Source organism: Doryrhamphus excisus, chromosome 3, assembly GCF_030265055.1.
Source record: "Doryrhamphus excisus isolate RoL2022-K1 chromosome 3, RoL_Dexc_1.0, whole genome shotgun sequence".
NCBI lineage: Eukaryota > Metazoa > Chordata > Actinopteri > Syngnathiformes > Syngnathidae > Doryrhamphus > Doryrhamphus excisus.
The window spans coordinates 29,139,354-29,164,055 of NC_080468.1; the positions used below are offsets into that span (position 1 = coordinate 29,139,354).

General features: G+C 46.4%; 2 protein-coding genes across 5 annotated transcripts in view; both read right to left on the reverse strand.

The window, feature by feature from the left end:
- The window catches only part of LOC131126084 (glutamate receptor ionotropic, NMDA 2C-like), a 100,891-nt gene that overhangs the window by 49,572 nt on the left and 26,617 nt on the right, over positions 1 to 24,702 (reverse strand). Inside the window, exons 1-4 of one of the 4 annotated variants that reach the window (XM_058068265.1) lie at positions 6,238 to 6,334; positions 2,717 to 2,941; positions 344 to 701; positions 113 to 211 (exon numbers count right to left, since the gene is read on the reverse strand). In XM_058068265.1, the coding sequence (XP_057924248.1) occupies positions 113 to 211; positions 344 to 685 (441 nt within the window). In that variant the 5' untranslated portion in view covers positions 686 to 701; positions 2,717 to 2,941; positions 6,238 to 6,334. Of the gene's footprint in view, positions 1 to 112; positions 212 to 343; positions 702 to 2,716; positions 2,942 to 6,237; positions 6,343 to 7,112; positions 7,626 to 24,702 lie in introns of those variants that run through there. The other 3 variants (XM_058068266.1, XM_058068267.1, XM_058068268.1) reach the window with 3 other exon arrangements.
- On the reverse strand, positions 21,626 to 24,650 carry LOC131126092 (regulator of G-protein signaling 9-like). Its single transcript, XM_058068281.1, has 3 exons — positions 24,476 to 24,650; positions 23,888 to 24,285; positions 21,626 to 23,822 (listed from the first exon to the last, which is right to left on the reverse strand). The coding sequence occupies exons 1-3, from the start codon at positions 24,641 to 24,643 to the stop codon at positions 23,672 to 23,674; spliced, it is 717 nt and encodes a 238-aa protein (XP_057924264.1). The 5' UTR covers positions 24,644 to 24,650; the 3' UTR covers positions 21,626 to 23,671.

A 24,702-nucleotide genomic window follows, 5' to 3' on the forward strand; every position in this document is an offset into this window, starting at 1 on the left:
CCAGCCTCACCAGGTGCCTGTGCACCTCGGTTCCAGACTTACACAGCATGCAAGACTTTAGAGGGAAAACTACTTGGCAAAGATCTTGGCAGTAAGACTGGATCAGTGGTACCTTGTACGGGATGACCACAGCTGAGCCACCACTGATGCCCACGATTGGCAGAGTGGTCTGGGTAGACAAGAAGTCCAGGATTTGTGCCACCTCAGCCACCTGAAGACACAAAGTCAGATGATTAGAAGATATTGGCACCGCTGGTGTTTCTTGTCCTCAGCAGATTGGTAACAATGCACCAGTAACAGTCCCCCCTCCCAATACAGGTACTGCACATTTCATTCATCTTACCTGTGCACCCGAACTCGACCCCACGTCGTCCTCAAACACCACGCCGTGCAGCTTCTCTTTCGCCATGGTATCACAGAGGCGTGTCAGCAGGTCTCGAGGGTTGGTGTCATTGACCAGCACCGTCACCGGGCTCACCACCACAGGTAGGTCCACAAAGTTCTCACCGCTCAGCCGACCTCTCACCTCATTCTGGTAGCTGGAGCCGCTGAACACCACGGCCACGTTGATGGACGAGTGCAGGAGGAGGGGCCGGGCGCGAAGGGTGCCCGGGGATGCGGTGAGGAGGAGAAGGAGGAGGAAGGGCCAGGTCGAGGGCGGAGGGTGTCTCCTGGGAGCTGCCATGTTGGCACCCTACTGCCTGCAGAGAGAGGACAATCATCCAGGCTGCTTTACGTTTAATCCTTCAGTGCATCCACTACTTCACTCCCCTGCCCTTTTGTAGTATTAGCCCTGCATTTAGACTATTGCGGAAAACTATGTGTGTGAAAGCGTGTGCACATGTAATCCATTCTAATCCGGCCCCTAGTGTCATGGCTGTAATCACATCGCCATCGCCACATGTCTACATGAGTCACAGGCGACCCGGAAGCTTCCAAACTGTTGTATGTCCTATCATGCTGCTGTGTGTGTTTCCTTCTGTTAGCCAACTCTTCTTCTGCACCCCAGCTGTGTTGCTTGTGCTGTTATTTTTCTGGTAAATACACTAAATGGTGGTGCTGTTTGAGCCTATGGCAGGGGTGGGCAAATATTTGGACTCGAGGGCCGCATTGAGTTAACAAAATTGTCTGGGGGGCCAGAACATATACGTATTTAACACACACACACTATTTTATGCTTATCATTTTCCTTGAATTATTTGTCTAATTTTATCTGTAAAAGTGTTATCCTATATCAGTTGTATGTTCTCATGTCCCTTTTTAGGAGCACTTTAAACATCACATCACATCAAACTATGTCATTTAATTTGACAGTTTTGTTGTTTATTTTTTACTAAATCAGACATCCGACTTGCAAGTCATGTTGTCAGTTTGTATGTTAAAAGTTGAAGTTACTTAGAAAGCAACTGGCGGGCCGGATTCAAACGCTTGGTGGGCCGCATGTGGCCCCCGGGCCGTAGTTTGCCCACCCCTGGCCTATGGGCTCTAATTTCATGGCACAGCGCAAGGTGGAGCAAGGTGGCAGAGCGTGACGCACCTTACGCTCTGGTAATTTGGTCCAGCGCCCCACTGTGAGCTGTGGTTGGTTGAGGTGAAGTGTCACGGTGTCGAGGTGTCATGTGATTATGGTGTTTAGGTTAGCAGGTCATTATTCATGCTGGAAGAATGCTGGTCCCAGCAAGTCTTCCAATGCTTTGTACAGATAAAGACATTTCAAAGACGGATGGCCTCCAATGTGCTAATGACCGCAAATATTCACCACAACCCAAAGGTGGCACCACAAACGTCATTTGGGGTGTCCAAGTCACCTGAACTTCCATGGCCAGTCAAAGCCTACAATGAGGTCTGGCTAGGAAATGGTCCGTCCTGATTGGACGTGTTAAATGGGATGGCTGCCACCATCCAGCTCCCCTTGTTCTGGCGAGAACATGGCTCCACAAAGCCAGGCTCTGTGGTCAAGATGCAACTTGACAAAGTCATCATCATCAGAGTGTTTGGCATCATATTATTCTACTTGCCAGTGTATTTGACAAAAAATGAGTACGTCATTGTTATGGAGCATTATGAGGACTTTCCAAGAGATTATGATCGCTAAAAGCAACACTGCCGCTGCCAAGAGGGCGAGGAATGGCCGCTGATGGAATAATGCTGAGCATTTAATGGGCAGGTTAACACTGATTTATTTATACGAACTATACCCTACTAGTCTTTTCCTTTATCAACATTGCACAACTTTGACATTTTAATACTTCATCTTTCAAAAAACCATTGGAGCAAAAAAGTCATTGAAATATTTTAAACAGGTCTTTGTGTTGTATCCTGTTGTGACCACTAAGTAGTGGTGGTGATGTGAGTACTCAAGCAAGCTTTATGTCTGCTAATGTTGGCGAATTATTCATATTTCATACTGCATGTTATTCTTGCATTCTAGCATATTCCGTCGTCTGAGAATCTATCTCTCTGATAGATAATATCACGGAATGCTCTTTTTTTCTATTTCTTTTCTCCATGTCCCCTCGGGAACCTCATAGATTTTCAATAAATGGCAACGCCATCTCGGAATGAGTCAAATAGTGAAAGAATGGTGCTTTCATAGCTGATTTTAAGACAAAAGCCTGCACATAACCTTTCTCTGATGCATCTAGCCTCATGAAAGCAAATTTGATCTGAATTTATGAATCGTTTCCCTACTGAAAAACAGCATAGACCAGCATACCTTGTGTTTTCCTGCTGGTATGCTGCATATGCTGGTCTGTCCAGCAGGGTGCTCGTGCTACCTTTTGGTCTCTGCTGGTGTGGTGGAGCAGCCTAGCAGTATCGTATGTTGGTAAGACCAGCAAGACCAGCATACTGTATACTATTTGGATGCTGGCATCCTGGTGATTGGATGCTGGTGACCTGTGAAACTGTAGTAGTTGCCTGATCAGGGTGGGATGCTGGTCTGATGATAAAAGCCAGAGAACATGAAAATATTGCAAGAGTTTACAAACACATTCAAAATAACGATTCAGGGACATTCGAGATCGCTACTCCAGGTGCTTTTTACACAGATACTCACAAAGACGAAGGTTCCCCAAGGCTGAAACGTTTTAGAACAAACACAGCTTGTTTATGAGCTTTTCAAACGTCATTTCTACCATTGCTAGCTTGGGCTTCACAGAGACAAGAAAAAAACGTCAAAGATTGCGAGAAGAGTACTCTCTTCCTGTCACTGAAATGATTGTCTCACTTTGACCTTTTTTAACCATGGCTTATTTTTCTAACATGGTGGTATAATGTGGTAGGGGTTATTCGGAGTACAAAAGAATAGGGAAAAGAGAAAATCCTCCATTCCTGACTGGTGCTGGTCCACCAGCATACACCAGCATGGTGTACATTTTGGGACTCTTTATATTCTTGGAGTCACAAGAAAAGTATTCTAGTTGTAAGAATTCTAGCCAAGCAAATGTTATTTACCCCAAATGTTTGAAAGAAGACATGTTGTCCCGTTTGAATCTAATATGGGCTTCTTTCAAGTATGGCTGTTTTTGAAGTGTAGTTGTTATTATTGTATTCATAACATATAGATATGATATACATAACAACATCCACAATGACGTACACTCCCTGCTGATGCCCGATAACTCCCCCCTTTGCTATGCAGGATGGACGCCTCATGAAGTATTGATGAGGTCAGCGTTGGGGTGAAATCACAGGCAGGCCAATCAGGTTTGGACGTTCCTCGTGAATGTTAAGCACTTCCCCTCCCACCAACAAGGAGCTTTTAGGACTCCTGGGAGTGGAGGAAATGAACCCTAATGAGCTCCAGGCTCGATATTTCATGGTCCCCACAGAGGTCCTCACCTTGGCTGCTCGTGGGACAAGAAAGCAACTTGATTTTCTCACTTTCTTTTCTCCACAGTTGTGAATATTACCGTGGAACAATGGTGCCAAGTGGCGGTCCCAATGGATGTGGTGTTAAACACATGCTGAGGTAGCCAGTAGGTAAATGGAATACAGCCATTGGTCATGTGACATCATTTCCATAGAAATAAAAGCACACAGGTGGGCTTTCTTTCCACTTCTTTGATAATGTGCGTCATGTCGGCATCATCAGTGGGGTAATTAACAGCCCCCCCCCTTCCTTTGATAGAAAAGCCCTTTCAAATCAACACAGGGGTTAAAAGCACCACTCTTCATGCTGCTGCATATCACTCATTCATCTAAATAAGGTCTCCATGTTCCTGGGGGCCTTTAGGTGCATGCTGCAAACAAAAGCCGTGGTTATTAGTTGCTGCCGCCAGAAGAGCGTCAGTTGCTGCGACGGGTCGAGATTGGAAATGATGGACAGGAGAGCAAAGTAACCTTTGGTCCCACGTGGTCTCCAAAAGCCATCTCTGATACTGCAATGCCGACACGTTCAAATGCTCAGCCTGTTGATTGGGAGCTGATTGACTGAGCTTTACTTGATCAAGATGGTAGCGAAGTGGTGGAGATGTTCACAGGATAGTCTCATATAACATTGTAAGTCTGTAATGTGTAATGTAAGTGATCCTTGACACTTTGGTGATTCATGCATACATGGCAAACAGGGAAATAATCTGTCAGCTTTGTTGACTCTATTTTTCTCAAAAGCACCACGCTAAGTACCACAAGTTTTCCAACTGACTTTAGATCACCAGCTGAACCAGCCCAAGCAAGCAGACAAAAAACACAGTCATTGACTGATGCACGATGGTGCCTGCTGTCTTGTGAAATGCACTGTGTAGTTATGAAACCAGTTTGAGATGGCAAGGTGCATACTGCATCGAATTGAGAGGGGTGTAATATTTATTTATTTGATTGTCTGCACCAGGCATGTGCAGAACAAGTGTAAACAAAGCACATTTCAGCACATTTTCATTTTCAAGCACAGAAAGGTAAGGTTAGCCAGAAGTGACAACGAATGTATTTCACAATAATGCTGTTTCAGGAAGCACAAAGGGGCTCAACGGTTAAAAGCTGTTGTTCGGAAATGGAGGTCCATCAAACCTTGGCAGTCTCTGCTACTCATTCCTATAGCTCCCATGTTCTGAATATTACTACCACCTCTGTCTGCATACAACAACACACTGCATACACTACTCTATATGTACATGACAATACTACACAACACTACCCTATACATGACAATACTACACAACACTACTCTATCCATGACAATACTACACAACACTACTCTATACAAGACACAACAGTATAGAAGAGTTCACTCGAGTATATACACTACACTGAATACACCACTCTAGAATAAATTATAGTACACTAAAGTACCCTACACTGTGCAGAGTGTATTGCAGTAGAGTAGAGGTAGTACACTGTAGTAGGGTAGAGAGTGAATACAATAATCGGTGCTATGATGGCGTGGTCATGCTGAGACCCAAATGAGATGGAAAAGCAGAGAGGATCTACTTGATGGGATGAGGATCCTCATCCTCCTCATCCTCATTCTCCTCATCATCAGTCACCAGGGGATTATCAACATGTGTTGACATCTTTAGCATGTTCATTGTCGCTGAAGTTAGCGTTATGCTAATAAAAAATAAATAAATATATATATATATATATATATATATATATATATATATATATATATATATATATATATATATATATATATATATATATATATATATATATATATATATATATATATATATATATATATATATATAGTTAATGCGTTAATGACGTTAACAGAAGTTCCCTTTAATGGCTGAAAAAAACGCATTCCTGTTTGAACCTGGGCCCCCACCGTAGTTTGGTTGACGCATGGTAACTCTGTAGCCACAAGATGGAACAAATATTGAAGGGAAAAGGAGAAAGAAAAGAGTATTTAGATTGGTAAAGTTAGCTTCAAAGCCCTGGTAGATGGCTCTTGTAGCAAGAACAAAGTTATTTGGATCTACTGTCGCTGTGATTGACTTATCACGGATTACATGGCCTGGTAGAGACTGGAGCAGTGCAGGTATTGTTTTTATTGTCATATACAGTGCTACCTTGGCATAAGAGTGGCCCAACTAACCAGTGCTTTTCATATTTTTACATCTCTCTGATGATTTTGGCATTGAACTGCCAGCTAAATTGGAGTTCCAGCTGCTATTGACGGGCTGTCAATGTGATGACGGTGGTTGAAGTCCAGTGTTTTGCTAGCATTAGCCATTTAGCATAAAACTACCACAATGATGCACATTAGCACTCAAAGTCATCAAATCTTACCTTTATGCATCCCCACATAGTATCAGCATTCGGGAGCAATTATGAGTTGAACGAAAAAGGGGGGAAATACATCCAAATACATCCATACGGCCCTCTGTGAATCCGAGAACATGGATGCTGCGTTCAATGACCGTCGAAAAAGTAGGACAACTCGCAGCTCGCATTAAACATTCAAAAACTGAGGGATTTCTAATGAATAGTTCCAGTATTGTAATAAAATAATATTTACTGCAGTATAATGATGAATTTCTGTGTATTTTAATGTGTTTTAAAGGAAAAATTAAATGACATTAGGTTTGCAATTTGGATGAAATGTTTTATGACTATTGCCTTATTTTTTAGGTATTTTCATTTTACAATAATCTTTTCTTAATGTTCCTAAATAGGCTTTTTTACTCACAAACAATTTAAATCCAATATCATAAACACATCTTATTTTGAGCTGACACAAATAAACAAAAACATGTTAGTGTGAGAGGTCTCACTTGCTCACATTTTGTATTTGCTGAACGTTTGTGGGCGAGTTTAAAAGCTAATATGCTAATAATAAATAAAAAGTCATACAAAAATATGCTTGCTGACTGTATTTTTTTTAATAATGGCCCACATTTCCAATAATTTTATGTAAATATCGTTTTAGTTGCACATCACAAAGAGATTTCCCCTACTTATTATAGATGTATATGTATATATATTATAGATGTATATGTATATATGTATATGTATGTATATATATATGTATGTATACGTATATGTATATTATGTTTATATTCCACTCTTACACCATTCTTCCACTTGAACATCATTTGGCTTTTAATGGTCAATTGTTAAGCTGCTGTGTGTGTGTGTGTGTGTGTGTGTGCGTGCGTGCTCACCTGGGCTTCCCATGGTCATCGAGCAATAACCCCCACCACTCCATCCCGCCTCCCAACGTCGGTCACTTGTCGGAGTTGAGAGCTTCCAGCATTCACGTAGCTTCCTGGCCCCCAGCCGTGCCAAGACACACTCAATACTCTCCTTTTGATTCTTTTGTGCTCCGGTGTCTGGTTCTGATGTTTGGGATGAGGAGGGACATGGGTGGGGGGGGGGGGGGTGATGGCAGTTAACGCTTCCACTTCCCGGCCACCGCCACCCTTCCCTGGTCCCTCGTCCAGAGCCGAGCATCCATGGGAAGTCAACAAAGTTTTCTTGCGTGCGTGCAGGAAGTCCAGCGGTGAGGATGAGGATGGGGATGAGGATAATCAGGATGAAACCAGCATGAGAGTGGAGTTCTTGGCAGGAAGCATCAGGAATAAGATCCGCCGGGTCAGCGGTGGACTAGCAGGTCCGCATCCTGTTGATTTTTTGGAGGAAGTTTGTCCGCCTCTTCTCACCTTGTCATCCTTCCTCTGTCGGCATGTGTGGTGGGAAAATAAGAGCGTGAGGATTTAGCCTCCCTTGCGTCCTTGCTCGCTCACTTCAACCCCTCCTACTCCTCCTCCTCCTCCTCTTCCTCACCACGCTCCCTTTTCCTCGCCATTATTCATTTTCCTCATCACACCAGCCCTTTCCTTTTTTGTGCCCTTCATCAACAAGTGGCTGATACAAGGTATGTCACATGACCATCAGCCAAATCCCCCAAAATGAGTTTGAAGTCATTTTGAAAGTTTGAGTGGTGCTGATGAAAATCGATCACATGACTGTCAGGTGAAGCGATCCTTTCAACAAACTACTCAGGTCACAAATCTTCAGTCAGGTGCTCCCATTGGCAAAAGAAGTCAGGTATCATTTGGAACAGTGGATGCACCCTGGGGACCAAACATTTTGCTCATTTGAGGTCTTGGACTCAATATCCATATATCCAATTTCCATGTTCAGGATGAACCTTTTTGTCCACAATGATTTCTACAATTCCATGATGCCCTCCATGGCAAGGACATTTGCATATACGTATGTCTAGTGGACTCTTTGTTCTTTATGTATCCATGGTGTCTATGTGAGGGTGGAGCCTTGTTACAAACCAGTATCTGTTAGGCATAATGCATTTTTGCTGGATATGAGTATGAAAGGAGTACAGTTTGTTATTACCCGTATTCATGTGTAAATAAGTGCTCATTATGTATTCGCTCTTCACGCTCTGTGGTTGGCCAATCACACGCAGCCACAGAGGAGCTGAGCGGTGCCCCATTCACGTACAGAGTGCAATTGGCAAGTTCAAAACGTCTCACACTGCCTCCACTTTCTTAGGTTTTCTTCAGGTGGCCTCCATTTGGGTTTGGATCTAAACTTAGTGGGTACACTTGTGTTGTTGTAACGTACAGTGCATTTGACAGGACAGCGCTGTGCAGGCTTGTGTTACGTCAGCCACTTATGCATCAGGGGTAGCATGAGTGCTATTTTCCTTGAAATTTATTTTTGTCTTATTCCACAAAGTCATCATAAAACAGGCGTGCCACCCACAATATAAGAATTTAGCAATTTTTCTGTTGGCAGTAAACAGACAGTGTTAACAGTAACCCATTGACTGGCCACTACATTAGGTACACCTGCACAGTGGCTACATGGAATCATCTGTATGGCCATGGTCAAATATTACACCCCTGTCAATATGCTGCAGTATGCACGTTGGAATCTTCAACTTGTTTCGTAGGCTGTGTATTCTACCAGAGAGCTGAATACGGCTCGTTGTGTCACTGCTCGTATTTTTTCCCCGTCTGTTCTCATCTAATTTGGCTGGTGAGATCAAGTCACTTGGTAATGATTCCCCTGTTTGCCATCATTGCATGTTTGCATTAGGGGTGGGAATCTCAGCACTGAGGACGATTCGATATACGTAAATCTCCATGCACTGCCAGCGATACCATACTTTTAACGATACATGGAATTTTCTGGTGATACGATGCGATACGATGCACCCTGTTCCCGATGTGATACGATACAATGTGATACGATACAATGTGATACGATACAATGTGATACGATGCGATAATCATTTAGTTCACATCAAAGCAATCTGATATGATATGGTACAATTTCTTGCGATATGATGCAATTCCGGGCGGCACGGCGGTCTGGTGGTTAGTGCGCAGACCTCACAGCGAGGAGACCAGGGTTCGGTCCCCGCCCTCGGCCATCTCTGTGTGGAGTTTGCATGTTCTCCCCGTGCATGCGTGGGTTTTCTCCGGGTACTCCGGTTTCCTCCCACATTCCAAAAACATGCTAGGTTAATTGGCCACTCCAAATTGTCCATAGGTATGAATGCGAGTGTGAATGGTTGTTTGTCTATATGTGCCCTGTGATTGGCTGGCCACCAGTCCAGGGTGTACCCCGCCTCTCGCCCGAAGACAGCTGGGATAGGCTCCAGCACCCCCGCGACCCTCATGAGGAAAAGTGGTAGAAAATGAAGGAATGAATGATGCAATTCAACATGATGCAAATAAACAAAGGGAAAAAAATGGAATTCGGGGGGGGGGGGTTAAAAATAGAAACTTCATCGCGGCTGCTTGCTACGAACGTCCATGCTGTTTTACTAGTAGTTGTATGTGCCTCACGGCTTCTGTCCGTATTCAATACAAAATGCGAAATAATGATGGTGCATTCATGGCACCTGGGGAACAGCATATTGGGTGAAGTTGAACAATAAAATCGGAATCGTATTTTACCGATACCCACAAATGCATCACGATGAATCTAGATTTCACCTGTCAGCTGCATCCATACCCAGTGAATGAGCCGATGCGCATCGATGTATCGATTAATATTGATTATTTTCCACACCCTTAGTTTGCATGAACCAATTTTACCCACCTTGTTAAAAACATCATGAAATAATAGTCTTACAGATCACTTACACATATACATAGTACACATATAACGGGATAATAATACATATAAATATAGTAATCAGCGATCAACACTCAATCAATTCTTGTCAATGTACGGATGTAAGGTATAGAGAGGTAGATCTAGGTCTAGACCTACTTCTAGACTTAGACCTACTTCTAGACCTAGGTCTGGACCTAGGTCTAGGTCTCGATATACCTTGCTGGGCTTTGGCATTGCAGCCTCCCTCCAATGATGTTAAGAATGCTAAAAACGAATGAGTGGTAACATTGTGGGAACGTTAGCACAGAGTTAGCATGACAGTTAGCATGAAACCTCCTGTTTTTAGCGTGTTTATCATGACAGACGTTTGTTTCTTCCTCGCTTGTCGCGCTCGCCACGGTCACGCCGGCCGACAGGCGTTTGAGGCTTTAACAACTCTTTGAGTTTGTTTGCGGCGCAGCTGATGAAAGGCAGGCAGTGTGGTCAGGTGACAGGCCCCCGGCAGCTATAAATACACACGGTACAGCGCTGAAATAGAAAGGTTTGAGGCCCGATGATGATGGCGCTCCAGAGGTGGGACAGAACACTTCGAGACCCGACCCATGAGTCTCTAATCGTGATGCGTTTATGGCACAAGAATGCTGCTCACACATTTTATCATATTATTGTGTTTGCGCTCTGCACGGATGCCTGGTTTGACTTCTTGTGAAGACGTTTCTGTCGGACTGCATGTGTCAGCGCTGTCGTCAGCAACTTGACTAGAGCTCCGAGCCAAAAGCAACTCCGCCTCCGTCTTCCCAAATGGCTTTTTTTTTTCATTTCATTTCCACAGATAAGTTAGCCACTAGCTAAACAACGGCCCCAAAGCCTGACAGCTCGGTAATCTTAAAGTTGTGCATAGGCACATTTCTCACTTGGCAACTTTATGGGGTAACGGGGGGTCAGGGAAAGTGTCCCGAGCAGCTACTTCATCTCCAAATCTTATCTTTCCAATGACACACAAGGTGGCTGTCAAAACTGGACACACTGGCACAACTGGAAGAAAGTTGGGACCACTTATCCCCACTCTTCTATGTCGCTTATCCTCAGTCGGGTGGGGGTATGCTGGAGCCTATCCCAGCTGTCTTTGGGTGAGAGCGGGGTACACCCTGGATTGTTGGCCAGCCAATCACCGGGCACATATACATGAACATGCAAACTCCACACAGAGACGCCCAAGCGGAGATTCCAACCCAGGTCTTCCTGATCTCCTGACTGTGTGGCCAACATGCTAACCACTCATTCACCGTGCAGCCCCCCCCATGGACACATTGGCACAATGGGCACAATGACTGAAAAAAAACACTTTAAAAGTACATGTCATGTGATGTACATGGATATCAATGTTGGGACAATGTTGGCAATGTTGGGATGTTGAGGTCATGGTATGGGCAGGCATCTGTTATGGACCAAGAACTCAGATGCATTTTATGGATGACATTTTGAATGAGATACCTTGATGAAACCTGAGGAAACCATACATCCATGAACATTACCTCATGTTTCAGCAAGATATTGCACGGCCCCATGTTGCAAGGATCTGTACACAATTCTTGGAAGCTGAAAATGTCCCAGTTCTTGCATGGGCAGTGTACGTCACCCATGAGCATGTCACCCATTGAGCATGTTTGGGATGTGCTTGACCGGCGTATACGACAGCGTGTACCAGTTCCCACTGATATCCAGCAACTTTGCACAGCCATTGAAGAGGAGTGGACCAACATTCCACAGGCCACAATTGACAATCCAATCAACTCTATGTAAAGAAGGTGTGTTGCACTGCATGAGGGAAATGATTGATTGATTAGAATGTGTTGTGTGCACATTGATTTATATTGGTCCTGTTTTATATAGGCCAGGCTTAATGGCGAGCTAGGGACTCTGCACTAAGGCAAGCCGCCTGCAACTCTAAGCTTGGATTCTTACAAGAGGAGCTTGCTTCTCCATGACTATGATGTTTGCAGATGACATTGGGATTTGTAGTGAGAGTAGGGAACAGGTGGAGGAGATGCTAGAAGAGTGGAGGTTTGCCCAGGACAGGAGAGGAATGAAGATTAGCCGCAGCAAGTCGGAGTATATGTGTGTGAATGGGAGGGACCCAAATGGAAGAGTGAGGTTACAGGAAGAAGTGATACAGAAGGTGGGAAATTTGAAGTACTTGGAGTCAACAGTCCAGAACAATGGAGATTGTGAAAAGGAGGTGAAGAAGCGTGTGCAGGCAGGATGGAACGGGTGGTGAAAAGTGTCAGGCGTGATGTGTGATAGAAGAGTATACAAAACTGTGGTGAGACCAGCCATGTTGTTTGGTCTAGAGACAGTGCCACTGAGGAAAAGACAGGAAGCAGAACTGGAGGTAGCAGAGATGAGGATGCTGAGGTTCTGAGGAATCACCACCTTATCGTGGTGGAGGGGTTTGAGTGCCCAAGTGATCCGAGGAGCTATGTTGGCCGTGGTAGGGTCTCCCAAGGCAAACAGGTCCGAGGTGACGGGACAGACCAAGAGTGATTCAGAAGACCCTTATGATGACAACAAAGAGGAGGAACCGCACCTCGCCCGGATTTGGGATACCTGGGCCTCACCCTGGACCTGGTTTTCGGCAGCCAAATCTGGTTCTTGGGAGATGGAATGTCACTTCTCTGGTGGGGAAAGAGCCTGAACTTGTGCGAGAGGTTGAGACATTCCGATCAGATATAGTCGGACTCACCTCGACCCACAGTTTTGGTTCTCCTCCTCGAGAGGAGCTGCACCTTGTTCTACTCTGGAGCGGCAGCGAGCTGGTGTGGGCTTATTAATAGCCCCCCAGCTCTGTGTTGGAGTCATCCCCGGTGAACAAGAGGGTCATTTCCCTATGCCTTCGGGCTGGGGAGAGGGTCCTTCCTGACATTTGTGAGGACGCACCAAACGGTAGCTCAGAGTACCCAGCCTTCTTGGAGTCCATCGGGGGGTGCTGGAGAGCACCTGTCGTTCTACTGGGAGACTTCAACACCCATGTGGGCAATGATAGTGTGACCTGGAGGGTCATGATTGGGAGGAACGGCCTCCCTGATCAGAACCCGTGCGGTGTGATGTTACTGGACTTCTGTGCGAACCACACAGTTTGTTTGGCCATTCTACTCTTCTGGCTACACTTTCACCTACCACTACTTTGCAGTCACTGATCTCCTTCACATGACAGCGTTTACACAAATTATAGTCTACCTTTGTACTCCTACCTCCACTCTTATAGGTCACCCAATGTTCCTCTCTCTTCTGGAAGAAAGTTTTCACTACAGCCATTTCCATCCTTTTGGCAAAGTCAACCACCATCTGCGTTCCATCCATTCATTTTCCTCCGCTTATCCGGGTCGCAGGGGGCAGCAGTCTCAGTAGAGAAGCCCAGACTTCCCCGTCCCCGGCCACCTCCTCCAGCTCCACATCTAAACTGGTTGGGCAAACTCCCATGCAACCTCCAGCACCCCTGTGAGGGTGTAGAGCTGGTCCAGTGTTCCACGACCAGGACGAAAACCGCATTGGACCTCTTGTAACAAATACCCTGGAATAGACTTTCCCAGGGAGGCTGAGGAGTGTGATCCCCCTATAGTTGGAACACACCCTCCGGTCACCCTTCTTGAAAAGGGGGACCACCACCCCGGTCTGCCAGTCCAAAGGTACTGTTCCCGACAGTATCTGCGTTTATCTCCTGAATACCAACACCAGTCTGCCCCAATGACAACTCTTTCTCTTCTAGGGATGCTCTGCATCAATTCATCAAGGTCCAGACACAATTGATCTTTTTCCTCCAACTCCCATCCTACTTGTGGGGCATACCCACTATCAACATTGAACAACACACCTTCAATTTCTAGCTTCAGACTCATCACCCTATCTGACACTCTTTTTACCTCTAGGAGATTCTTAACCAACTCCTCCTACTCCCTTTCTCTTCCCATCTAACCCATGATAGAACAACTTGAACCCTGCTCCTAAACCTCCGGCCTTGCTACCTTTCCACTTGGTCTCCTTGACACACAGTATGTCTACCTTCCTCCTCTGCATCATGTCAACCAACTCTCTACCTTTCCCAGTCATGGTTCCAACATTCAAAGTCCCTACTCTCAGTTCTAGGCTCTTGGCGCTCCTCTTCTCTCTTTTCTTACGGGCACATCTTCCTGCTCTCCTTCTTTGACCAACAGTAACCCAATTTCCACCGGCACTCTGTAGGTGAACATCACCGATGTCGGTCCTTGTTAACCCAGGCCTCGATCGATTCGCCATGGAAGTCGTGTTGTTGATTTGCAAAGTTGGTTTGGCAACATTTTACATGGGATGCCTTTCCTGACACAACCCTCTGTATTTACCCAGGTTTGGGAGTGGCACAACAAGGCACTGGCTTCTACCCCATTGGGGTACATTCCATATTCAGCTCATGCATCTCCTATTTAGGTTGCACTGGAAAAACAATGCACCAGCAAGCCTGTTACCTCACTGTTATGTACAATAAGCTTCAAACGTGCAATACCGGACTCATGTGCAATAGGATTCATTCATTCAAGTGAAACTCGGGTACAATATGTGCAATACTACATTTGGTTTACTGAAATTCCACATTTTGGTTACTGCAATTCTACATCTTGTTACTGTATAGGTTATTGTTTTTGATGTACATATATTTACACTTATTCTGAACGGCACCTGCCACATTTATATTTATATTGTTATTCCTTGTTTTAGTTTGATCATTTTCTTAATCTTATTTTTACTTTCTACAAAATGCACTTTGGAGTTGCACTCTAATTAAGTTGTATGCAATACAATGACAATAAAGACGATTCTGATTCTGTGTTGGATAGGCTGCTACCTGGTGGCCAATGTTCATCATTACAGCAAAAATACGAACTTTGAACTGCTCATAAATTAAACAACTCCTCAAGTAAATTATAATATTCATAAATTATTGTATTATATGGAATTACATTTGCAATTTCTGTGTTATTTGTGGTCAAGTTGTGCCATCTAGAGGTGAACTGTAATCATCACACCCAAACGCTAACCGTCCTTGAACTGCTCACAAAGTCAATATCAATGAAGAAAATCCATCTTCTATCTTGGATAAAGTCATTAAACTATACTTGGTGCCATCTAGTGGCCCTTTCCAATGTTAGCTTGAAGACTATAAATAGTGTGAACAGTGGTGGTGCTAGCTCTGGCCATGTGGGCGAGTGCCCAGGATGGTATTCTCCAGGGGGCGCCTGGCAGAAAAAAAGGCAGAAAAAAAGGCAAAAAGGCAGGCTCGCGAAATCCTCATGGAGTCAGCACATGGCAGACGGGCGCCCTCTACAGGCGTGATACTCGCCCTAAACCAGGGGTGGGCAAACTACGGCCCGGGGGCCACATGCGGCCCACTAAGCGTTTGAATCCGGCCCGCCAGTTGCTTTCTATGGTCATGGTTTTATTTCATTTGAACATGCATCAGATTACAATTGAATGCATCACATAATCAGTTCACAGTTCCACATGTCCAAAAGGAGTAGGAAGAAGCAAATCTTGTTAAATCCTACCCCTCCATCTGGTACTTTTACAATCAGTAACTGTTACATTTGTTCACTTCCTGCTTTCCATAATACAGTTTAAGGTTTTTTTTTTTGTTTTTTTTAATAATGTACCTCGTACCGAAGTACGAGGTGATGTGACCCTACAATGACATAATAATTTGATCACTTCCTGCTTTCCTAATATGGTTTAAGGTTTTTTTTGTTTTGTTTTTTTGTTTGTCACGTACCGAAGTAGGAGGTGATATGACCATACCATGGCATAATGGGTACCATAGTAACTGTCAATATAGTGATTTATTGTATTTATTAGTGATTATTTAGCAAACATCAACTGCTTCTAAATATTTCAAATTTTAACAATTTCAACAACAGCTGGCAACATAAGTCAAGTCGGATGTTTGATTCAGAAAAAACAAAACTGTAAAATTAAATTTCGTAATTTGCTGTGGTCTGATAGTGACAGCTGATTGTATGATTTACAGATAAAATTAGACTAATAATTCAATGCGGACTGTCAGAATTATAAGCGTAAAATAGTGTGTATTAAATATATATTCTGCCCTCCCCCCCCGGGACAATTTTGTTAAATCAAAGTGGCCCGCGAGTCAAAAAGTTTGCCCACCCCTGCCCTAAACCCTCTCACGACTTCTCTTCTCCCTCTGTGCCACTTGTGCCGCTGGTAGGGACAGAGGAATGGGTGCCCGGTGCGGCGCCAGACTGCGCTGCTTACCCCTGCATCTGGTCTACGAAATTAGAGCCCTCAATGTTAACATAATGGGTAAGCGTGCACGATATATCTAAAAAATATCACCATTGGTTGGCGGACGAGTGGTTAGCGCACAGTCCTCACAGCTAGGCGACCCGGGTTCAATTCCACCCATCTCTGTGTGAGTTTGCATGTTCTCCCCCGTGCATGGGTTTTCTCCGAGTACTCCGGTTTCCTACCCCATTCCAAAAACAGGCCAGGTTAATTGGAATCGCCAGTTAACGTAGCAACACAACGCTTTAACTACACCCGTTGTATAGCGAAATGTAAACGCTCCGTTCATGCTGTGTGTTAGGAGGGCTTTTTGGAAATGGTAAAGGAGTTTACCGAAGATATCAGGTGCCATCACCAACATATTTCTCCCAAGTCGCTCCCAAGTGTTTAACACCGTAAAGGCAGAACCTGGTGAAGTGGATTTTTATGCTAGCACCACCGACATGTAGTCCAGTCCATCCAGTGAGTCCTACATGAGCTTTACTGGGTGAATTTGAACTTATGACACGCTGTGGTGACAACAAAAGTAGCTCATCCAACTTTCATTTTTTGCCGGTATAATAATATAGCTATCAATGTTCGAACGTCATGGACGTTGCTAGATATCATCTCTTCAATTAAACTCTTCTAAGCTATTCTAGCTATTTATAAGCTATCATCATATCTGTCCAAATAAATGCACATTTGGCTGTACCAGGTATTCAAAGGGATCAATAAACTGAAGAAACAAGGCTGGCCTAAATAAATGTTTATATTACACAGCTAGAAAACAGCAGGGCCAACTTGCCAACTGCAATTTATGTTTAAAGATTTTATTTTTCCAGGTCCAAAAACTGAATGCAGATGTTGAGGTTTTGTCAAAGCTTTTGCATCAAAGTCATTTTGATTTTCTTCAAAATAATGAAATAAAGGTAAACATAAATGTAAATATTAGTTCTTTGCTACGTTTGAAAGTAATTGAGTTGTGAGCTTAATTGCTTGTTTTGTATTTTTGAGATAGATTTTTAAAATATGCTTCATGCAGATTATATTTTTAGGAGGAAGAAAAAAAATCGCAATAACATTGTTATCGCAAAGTTAGACACCATATCACACTAATTTCCAATATCGTGCAGCCCTAATTATGGGAATGTGTGAAGCAAGATAGACAGAGAATGGTACCTACCAACTAGTTGAAGATATGCTGTCACGAGCGGGCTTAACCCCCTCGTGACAGCTCTCTTAGTTTCCTTCTTTGCCTCTGTTCTGGTTTTCATGCCCTTATTTTGGTACTACTTCCTTTCTTGTTCCCTTCTGCTTTCTCTGACTCATTTCACACACCTGTCTCTAATTTCCACTCTCCCTATTTAGTTCAGGTGTGTGCTCTTTTGTTTGTGGCTTCATTGTCTTTGTTAGGTTTGCCTGTAGTTGCTGTCTTTGTTTTTGGTTTGCCGGTGGTTGCTGTCCACATTGCTTAAATGCCATTAAATCCATTGTTCCTACACTTTTGGTCCTGCTCTCTGCATCCTGGGGTCGAACTTTAAAGCTCGCAAGCCGGCTCGTGACAGAATGAAGCCACCACAAGACGACCTCGCGGAGAGCGATTTCTGGACTTGGCAGATCTTCAAGGCCATGGAGAACGAATCAACCATGTTTACCCCGGAGGAGCTGGAGGATATGGTTTGGGGGCCGGACGGCACGCTCATCCCCACGGCGTGGGTGTATCCGGGTCCCGCAATGGACAAGCCTATCCGACCAAGACGCCGACGCACGTCTCGGCCGACCTCCGCAAAAGGTTCACGTGGCTGTAAGGTGAGGGCACCCCCTTCCTCCACGCCATGCCACGCCAAGGCGGAATTAACCCCCCATGCTGTCTCTGTGTGCCGGCCCATCACACCACTATTGATGGTGCCCCCGTTACGACAGCCCGCTGAGCCCCAGCCGCCTACCGTTTCAGATTCCCTGTTGCCCCCCATGCAACACGAAGAGGACCGTGGCACACGTTCCCCTCCTGTGCCCAAACCACGCAGCCCCAAGGGTTCCCAAACCCCGGCTCCCGTGCCAAGCTGCGTGGCGCCACAGATTCCTCCAGTGCCCAAGCCACGCAGCTCCAAGGTTTCCCAAAACCCGGCTCCCGTGCCATGCTGCGTGACGCCCCGGATTCCTCCTGTCCCCAAGCCGCGCAGTCTCAAGGGTTCCCAAACCCCGGCTCCCGTGCCAAGCTGCATGACGGCCCAGATTCCTCCAGTCCCAAAGCCACGCAGCCTCAAGGGTCTCCAAACCCTGGCTCCCGTGCCAAGCTGCGTGACTCCCCGGATTCCTCCTGTGCCCAAGCCGCGCAGCCCCAAGCCCCAGCATCCCCTGGCTCTCGTGTCCAGCGGCTTGATGCCCCAGACCCCTCCAGAGCCCAAACCCCGCCTGAGGTCCCTTGTAGACCTGGTCCGGGCAGCAGAGCGGGCTGAACTCAAGACCCTCCTCCAGGTCCCCCTCCTCCCGTCCCTGGTTCCACATCCAGCAGCATACGGCGTCTGGAATCCGCCTTCGGAAGGGGGGGCTAGTAGGACCAGCAGTGCGTCGGAGGACGCACATCAGACCCTGTCCGTGGAGTGTGGGGATGATGCCCTCTGCTGGTCGCCCGAGGAGGAACAGCCCACCGGACCTCCAGCACAACCAGTTATAGCAGCTAACCGGGATGTGCTGTCCGGTATGTTACCATTCGCCCAAGACTCGCATTGCTGTTCCTCTGCTCCACAGTCCAGCGAAGATCCAGGACTCGCTCCTCCTCCTCCGGCGTCACCGATGCCACGGCGGGACGCCACGCCTCCTCCTCCGGCGTCACCGATGCCACGGCGGGACTCCACGCCTCCTCCTCCGGCGTCACCGATGCCACGGCGGGACGCCACGCCTCCTCCTCCGGCGCCACCGATGCCACGGCGGGACGCCACGCCTCCTCCTCCGGCGCCACCTATGCCACGGCGGGACGCCACGCCGCCTCCTCCGGCGCCACCTCTTCCACGGCGGGACGCCACGCCGCCTCCTCCGGCGCCACCTCTTCCACGGCGGGACGCCACGCCGCCTCCTCCGGCGCCACCTCTTCCACGGCGGGACGCCACGCCGCCTCCTCCGGCGCCACCTCTTCCACGGCGGGACGCCACGCCGCCTCCTCCGGCGCAACCTCTTCCACGGCGAGACGCCACGCCGCCTCCTCCGGCGCCACCTCTTCCACGGCGGGCTGGCCTCCCCTGCCAGGCCCACCACCCTGGCCGCCCCCCAGAGGGGTCCATCCATGGCTTCTGCTGGGCCTGCCGTCATGGGCGTCCTCCAGAGGAGCCCGGTTCCCTTCGGGCTGCTCACCCTTCAGGCCGCCCTCCTGCGTGGCCCTGCCACCCTGGCCGACCTCCGGAGAGGTCCGGCCAGCAACCCACCTCCGGTCCCCCCGCCTCCCATCCCTCTTGGTCTGTGGACTTTTTGGACGTCTGGGATCCGTCCTTGAGGGGGGGGGGGTACTGTCACGAGCGGGCTTAACCCCCTCGTGACAGCTCTCTTAGTTTCCTTCTTTGCCTCTGTTCTGGTTTTCATGCCCTTATTTTGGTACTACTTCCTTTCTTGTTCCCTTCTGCTTTCTCTGACTCATTTCACACACCTGTCTCTAATTTCCACTCTCCCTATTTAGTTCAGGTGTGTGCTCTTTTGTTTGTGGCTTCATTGTCTTTGTTAGGTTTGCCTGTAGTTGCTGTCTTTGTTTTTGGTTTGCCTGTAGTTGCTGTCCACATTGCTTAAATGCCATTAAATCCATTGTTCCTACACTTTTGGTCCTGCTCTCTGCATCCTGGGGTCGAACTTTAAAGCTCGCAAGCCGATCAACATATAGGTGGCGTTGCAATTATGGAGTAACTGGATTTTGGCCACCATAAGACAGAATTCAAATGATTAAAATGAAGGCAAAGCCTTTGAAGATCAACATAATAGAAGTTTACATGCCAACTACAAACCATAGTGATGATGAATCTATGAAGACATAAACTAATGCCTGATCATAGTCCAAGGAAGCAACACCCCAGGAAGGTTTAGCACAGGTACAACCAACAAAAGAGGAAAAAGGCTGATTGGGTTTGCTCAACAGCATAACCTAATTATCTTGAACACTTGCTTTTAGCACCCGAAACCACAACTGTATACATGGATAGACTGATAGATGATAAATAATGGAATAAGAAAGAAATACCAGACACACAAACGGGATTCATGAGTGGAAAAAGGACTTCTGTTTGATTTCTATTTGTTTTGGGTTTCATATCCTTTAAGGGGGTCAGGGGGGCGCAAGGCATCATTTAAGCCAGAACCACCACTGGGCTTGAATGTGAGTGTTTGTCTACAGGTTGTGTAAATGCGATTGGCTGGCCACCAGTCCAGGGATAGCTGGGATAGGCTCCATCCAGATGGATGGATGGACATGAAAGGATTTGTTGACTAGATCAGTAGTCATTTTTCGTCAAACATTGTCATCTAGTGGCCAACTCTAGTCATTGCACATAAACGCTGCCTTTTAAAAGCTTTCTTATCAAAGTAAACGCCTCAAACATATTATTATATGCTTATTAAAAATGGTATCTGTGTTATAAGATTATGTCGAAAAATGCTTTTTTATTGTGCTTAATGAAAGTAATATTGCTTGATCTGTTCGTGTCATCCATCCCCTTTCTATGCCACTTATCCTGACTAGGGTGCTGGGGGTATGCTGGAGCCTATCCCAGCTGACTTTGGGTGAGAGGTGGGTTACACCCAGCCAATGGCATGGCACATACACGGGCTTCCAAATGATTATGCAAATGATACTTTCCTCTGATTTTGCTAACTAGTCAATATGAATACCATGACAGTCATTATTTGGAAGTCATCAACTCTTAGAGGACAATTGGAGAGATGGATGGGTGGATGGGTGGGTGGCAGATGGGTGGATGGATGGATGGGTTGGTGGGGGTGGATGGGTGGGTTGGTGGCCGTATGGGTTGGTGGAGGGGTGGATGTATGGTTGGATGTATGGATGGGTGGGTGGGTGGATTGATGGATGTGTGGGTGGTGGGTTGGTGGAGGTATGGTTGATGGATGGATGGTTGGATATATGGATGGGTGGGTTTGTGGGTGGGTGGATGGATGGGTGGATTGATGGATGGGTGAGTGGATGGATGGGTGGATGGATGGGTTTGTGGATAGGTGGATGGATGGATACATACTTTTCTGAGGTCATTTGCTCACCGAGCAAACTGACTGACAGTTGTCCAACGTTGACGTTAGTAATCCAAAGACTCAACGCCATCCACCAAGTTCATTGAAATACAAGCAGGTTTATGTTCATGATAGCAAAATCCTGTTTCCATAATCATTATGAACACAGTGTATGGATTTGTACACATCCAACCATAAATGATTCATTGTATCACATGATTACAATACACAGGGGATACTTATTCTAATGATACAGGTGGCCCATGAAATCATTGGGGGGGGGCATTTTTCATCAAACAGGGCCATCTGGTGGTCGGTTTTAGTCATCCCAAGCCAATGAGACCATTTCAAATGTCTGCATTGCAATGCTTGGAATTGCAAGGCTGCCGATCACAGTAGACGAGTCAAGTACAAGACATGTCCAAATGTTTCATGACAAGGAGTACTTTCATCATATTAAGACACAAGTCATTTCTTTATTCAGGCACTTGACACAAGCGGTGGAATGTACCGGTCCGACACAACAACGTGTGAAAAAGAAGGTTTCACATCATCTGAGCTACTGTAGAAAGACAACCTTGTCAGATACAAGAGTACAGTATTGGTGTAAACTTAGACTAAGTCTTAACTTAGTCAAGTAGAGTAAGTAAAGAGGCACAAAGCACGAGAAGACAATGATGGATAATCTCTGTGGAGAATAAGAAGAGTTGATATCCTCTTTGGCTTACTTTCAGTTGGATCACCATCCTGAAATATTATCCTTACTTGATGAGTCATTTGGAATATGTGTACTTGTAAGGCAAACATAGTATATACGATGCACAGTATGTATAATAATACTACTACTAATAATATAAGGCTACTCGTCATCAGCTCATACTTACCCTGGGATCACACCAGATCTGTTGCGGCTGCTGGAATCATTCCGCCAGATTGAAATCCCTTTGTCTAACGCTCTGGTCAAGATAAGTAAATATCAATACGTGAAATTGATAATAGTTACAGTGACAATTTGGACGATATCAACATTGTCAATACTCCAATAACAAACGAACGTTCATTCATTCATTCATTCATTTTCTACTGCTTTTTCCTCAAGAGGGTCGCGGGGGTGCTGGAGCCTATCCCAGCTGTCTTTGGGCGAGAGGCGGGGTACACCCTGGACTGGTGGCCAGCCAATCACAGGGCACATATAGACAAACAACCATTCACACTCACATTCATACCTATGGACAATTTGGAGTGGCCAATTAACCTAGCATGTTTTTGGAATGTGGGAGGAAACCGGAGTACCCGGAGAAAACCCACGCATGCACGGGGAGAACATGCAAACTCCACACAGAGATGGCCGAGGGTGGAATTGAACCCTGGTCTCCTAGCTGTGAGGTCTGCGCGCTAACCACTAGACCACCATGCAGCCCACAAACGAACGTTATTTAGTAATAATAAACGGTTTATACTTCACCCAAAGACAGCTGGGATAGGCTCCAGCGTACCCCTGCGACCCTGGTGAGGATAAGCGGCATAGAAAACTGATGGATGGTTTTCTGTTTGCATGTAGTCAAAAGGCACCTATACGGCTATCGTTTACCAGAACTTCCTGTATACGAGGCGAGTTATGAACATCTGTGTGAACATCTGCTCTGGTGGGCCTGGTTTCCGCAGGCGCCTACCGGAGTCGGCGTGAGTGGCATTTTGCAGCAAGCCGTACTGGATCAGGACCGGAGCCGCAACAGATTCAGTGTGATCCCGGCCTGAGTGAGGTTTGCATGTGAACGCTACAAGTCACGACACTAATAAAAGCTTTTAGAGACTCGTTTTTATGGGCCCTCGGCATACTGAAAAAAGGAACTCGGTGAGAATAGGATGTGTTGGTAGGTAATCCATTGATTAGCCTGCAAGACAAAGCTAAGAAGAGGATGTCTAGCTAAGCAGATATTGGCCGACACCTTGTCTGTCCGTGACCTTGGTGGACAAAGTTTTGACACCCATGTGGTGGACATTCATGCAGCAAATATTGCAATATTTGTATTTGACCTCTTTAGTCTCTGAGGTGGAATGTGAGGATGTTCGAAGCCCATCTGGTACCTTCTGATTAGCTGGTCCCATTGGGAGGAGTGAGGCTCTCCCAGGGGCAGATGATCTCCTTGGCTCCTACAGTGGCTCGGTTCTCATCCTCCTCGTCCTCGGATTCGATGGGGTAGATGCGGCACTCGGGGGGAATGTCCACTTTGATCTGGAAAAAGCTAGTGGACAGCGACAGGAATTCAACTTGTGTTTGGGTTCACGTGTCTGGATCTGCGCCACTCACTTGCCCATCCTCCTGGGTGGGGCCTGACCCGGCGGGTCCGGGCTGATTGGCTGGATCCGCCCACTCATACCGGCAGTTGTGTGGCATTTGGGCGACAGGCTGGCAAACACGGCGGATGGCCCGCATCCTCGCTTCAGCAGTCGCCGCAGGGACAGCGCCATCCTCGACTTGCACACGTTCACTCCTGCAGCTCCTCCGACCTCGCCATCTTGGTCAGCTTCGCCTGATTCCGCTCGCCGCTCAGAGGTGGAGGTGCTATCCAAGGCCACGCTGATGGGGGACGGCCATGCCGGGGGTTGGGCCAGGGTGGAGAGGGAGGACGAAGTGTTGGTTGAGGGAGAATAGGTGATGCCGGAGTAGACGGCCAGGTGGGGGATGGGGGTGGTGAAGCGGCATAGCTGTGAGATCAAGGTCAAGAGGAGCGAGTGTCAGTCCAAAAATGTCAGACAATGTGAAAAAAAATGTCTCTGGTAGCCTTTTTGGGGGGTGTATTACAATAAAAACAAACACATGGAAAGTACTGTCAAATATGGAATTTCAATGGTGCCCTCTGCTGGTGTATTTGCAGTAACAATCATGCTTGCTTACGTTTTTTCCGTCAAAAGCTGTCGGATGGCCTCTGTGAGTGCTACTCATGAGGACAGCCACGGTGGACATTGGCGAGGACAGGGACACGGAATGACGGCAAGGACAGATGAGGCGCTCGGTGGAGGTTTTATTCATGATGACATGGACAGCAGACAAGTAGAAGACCATGCGTGACGTACAGCAAACACAAACATGTTGAGGACGTGAGCGGGTTAGCGTTCCTGCAT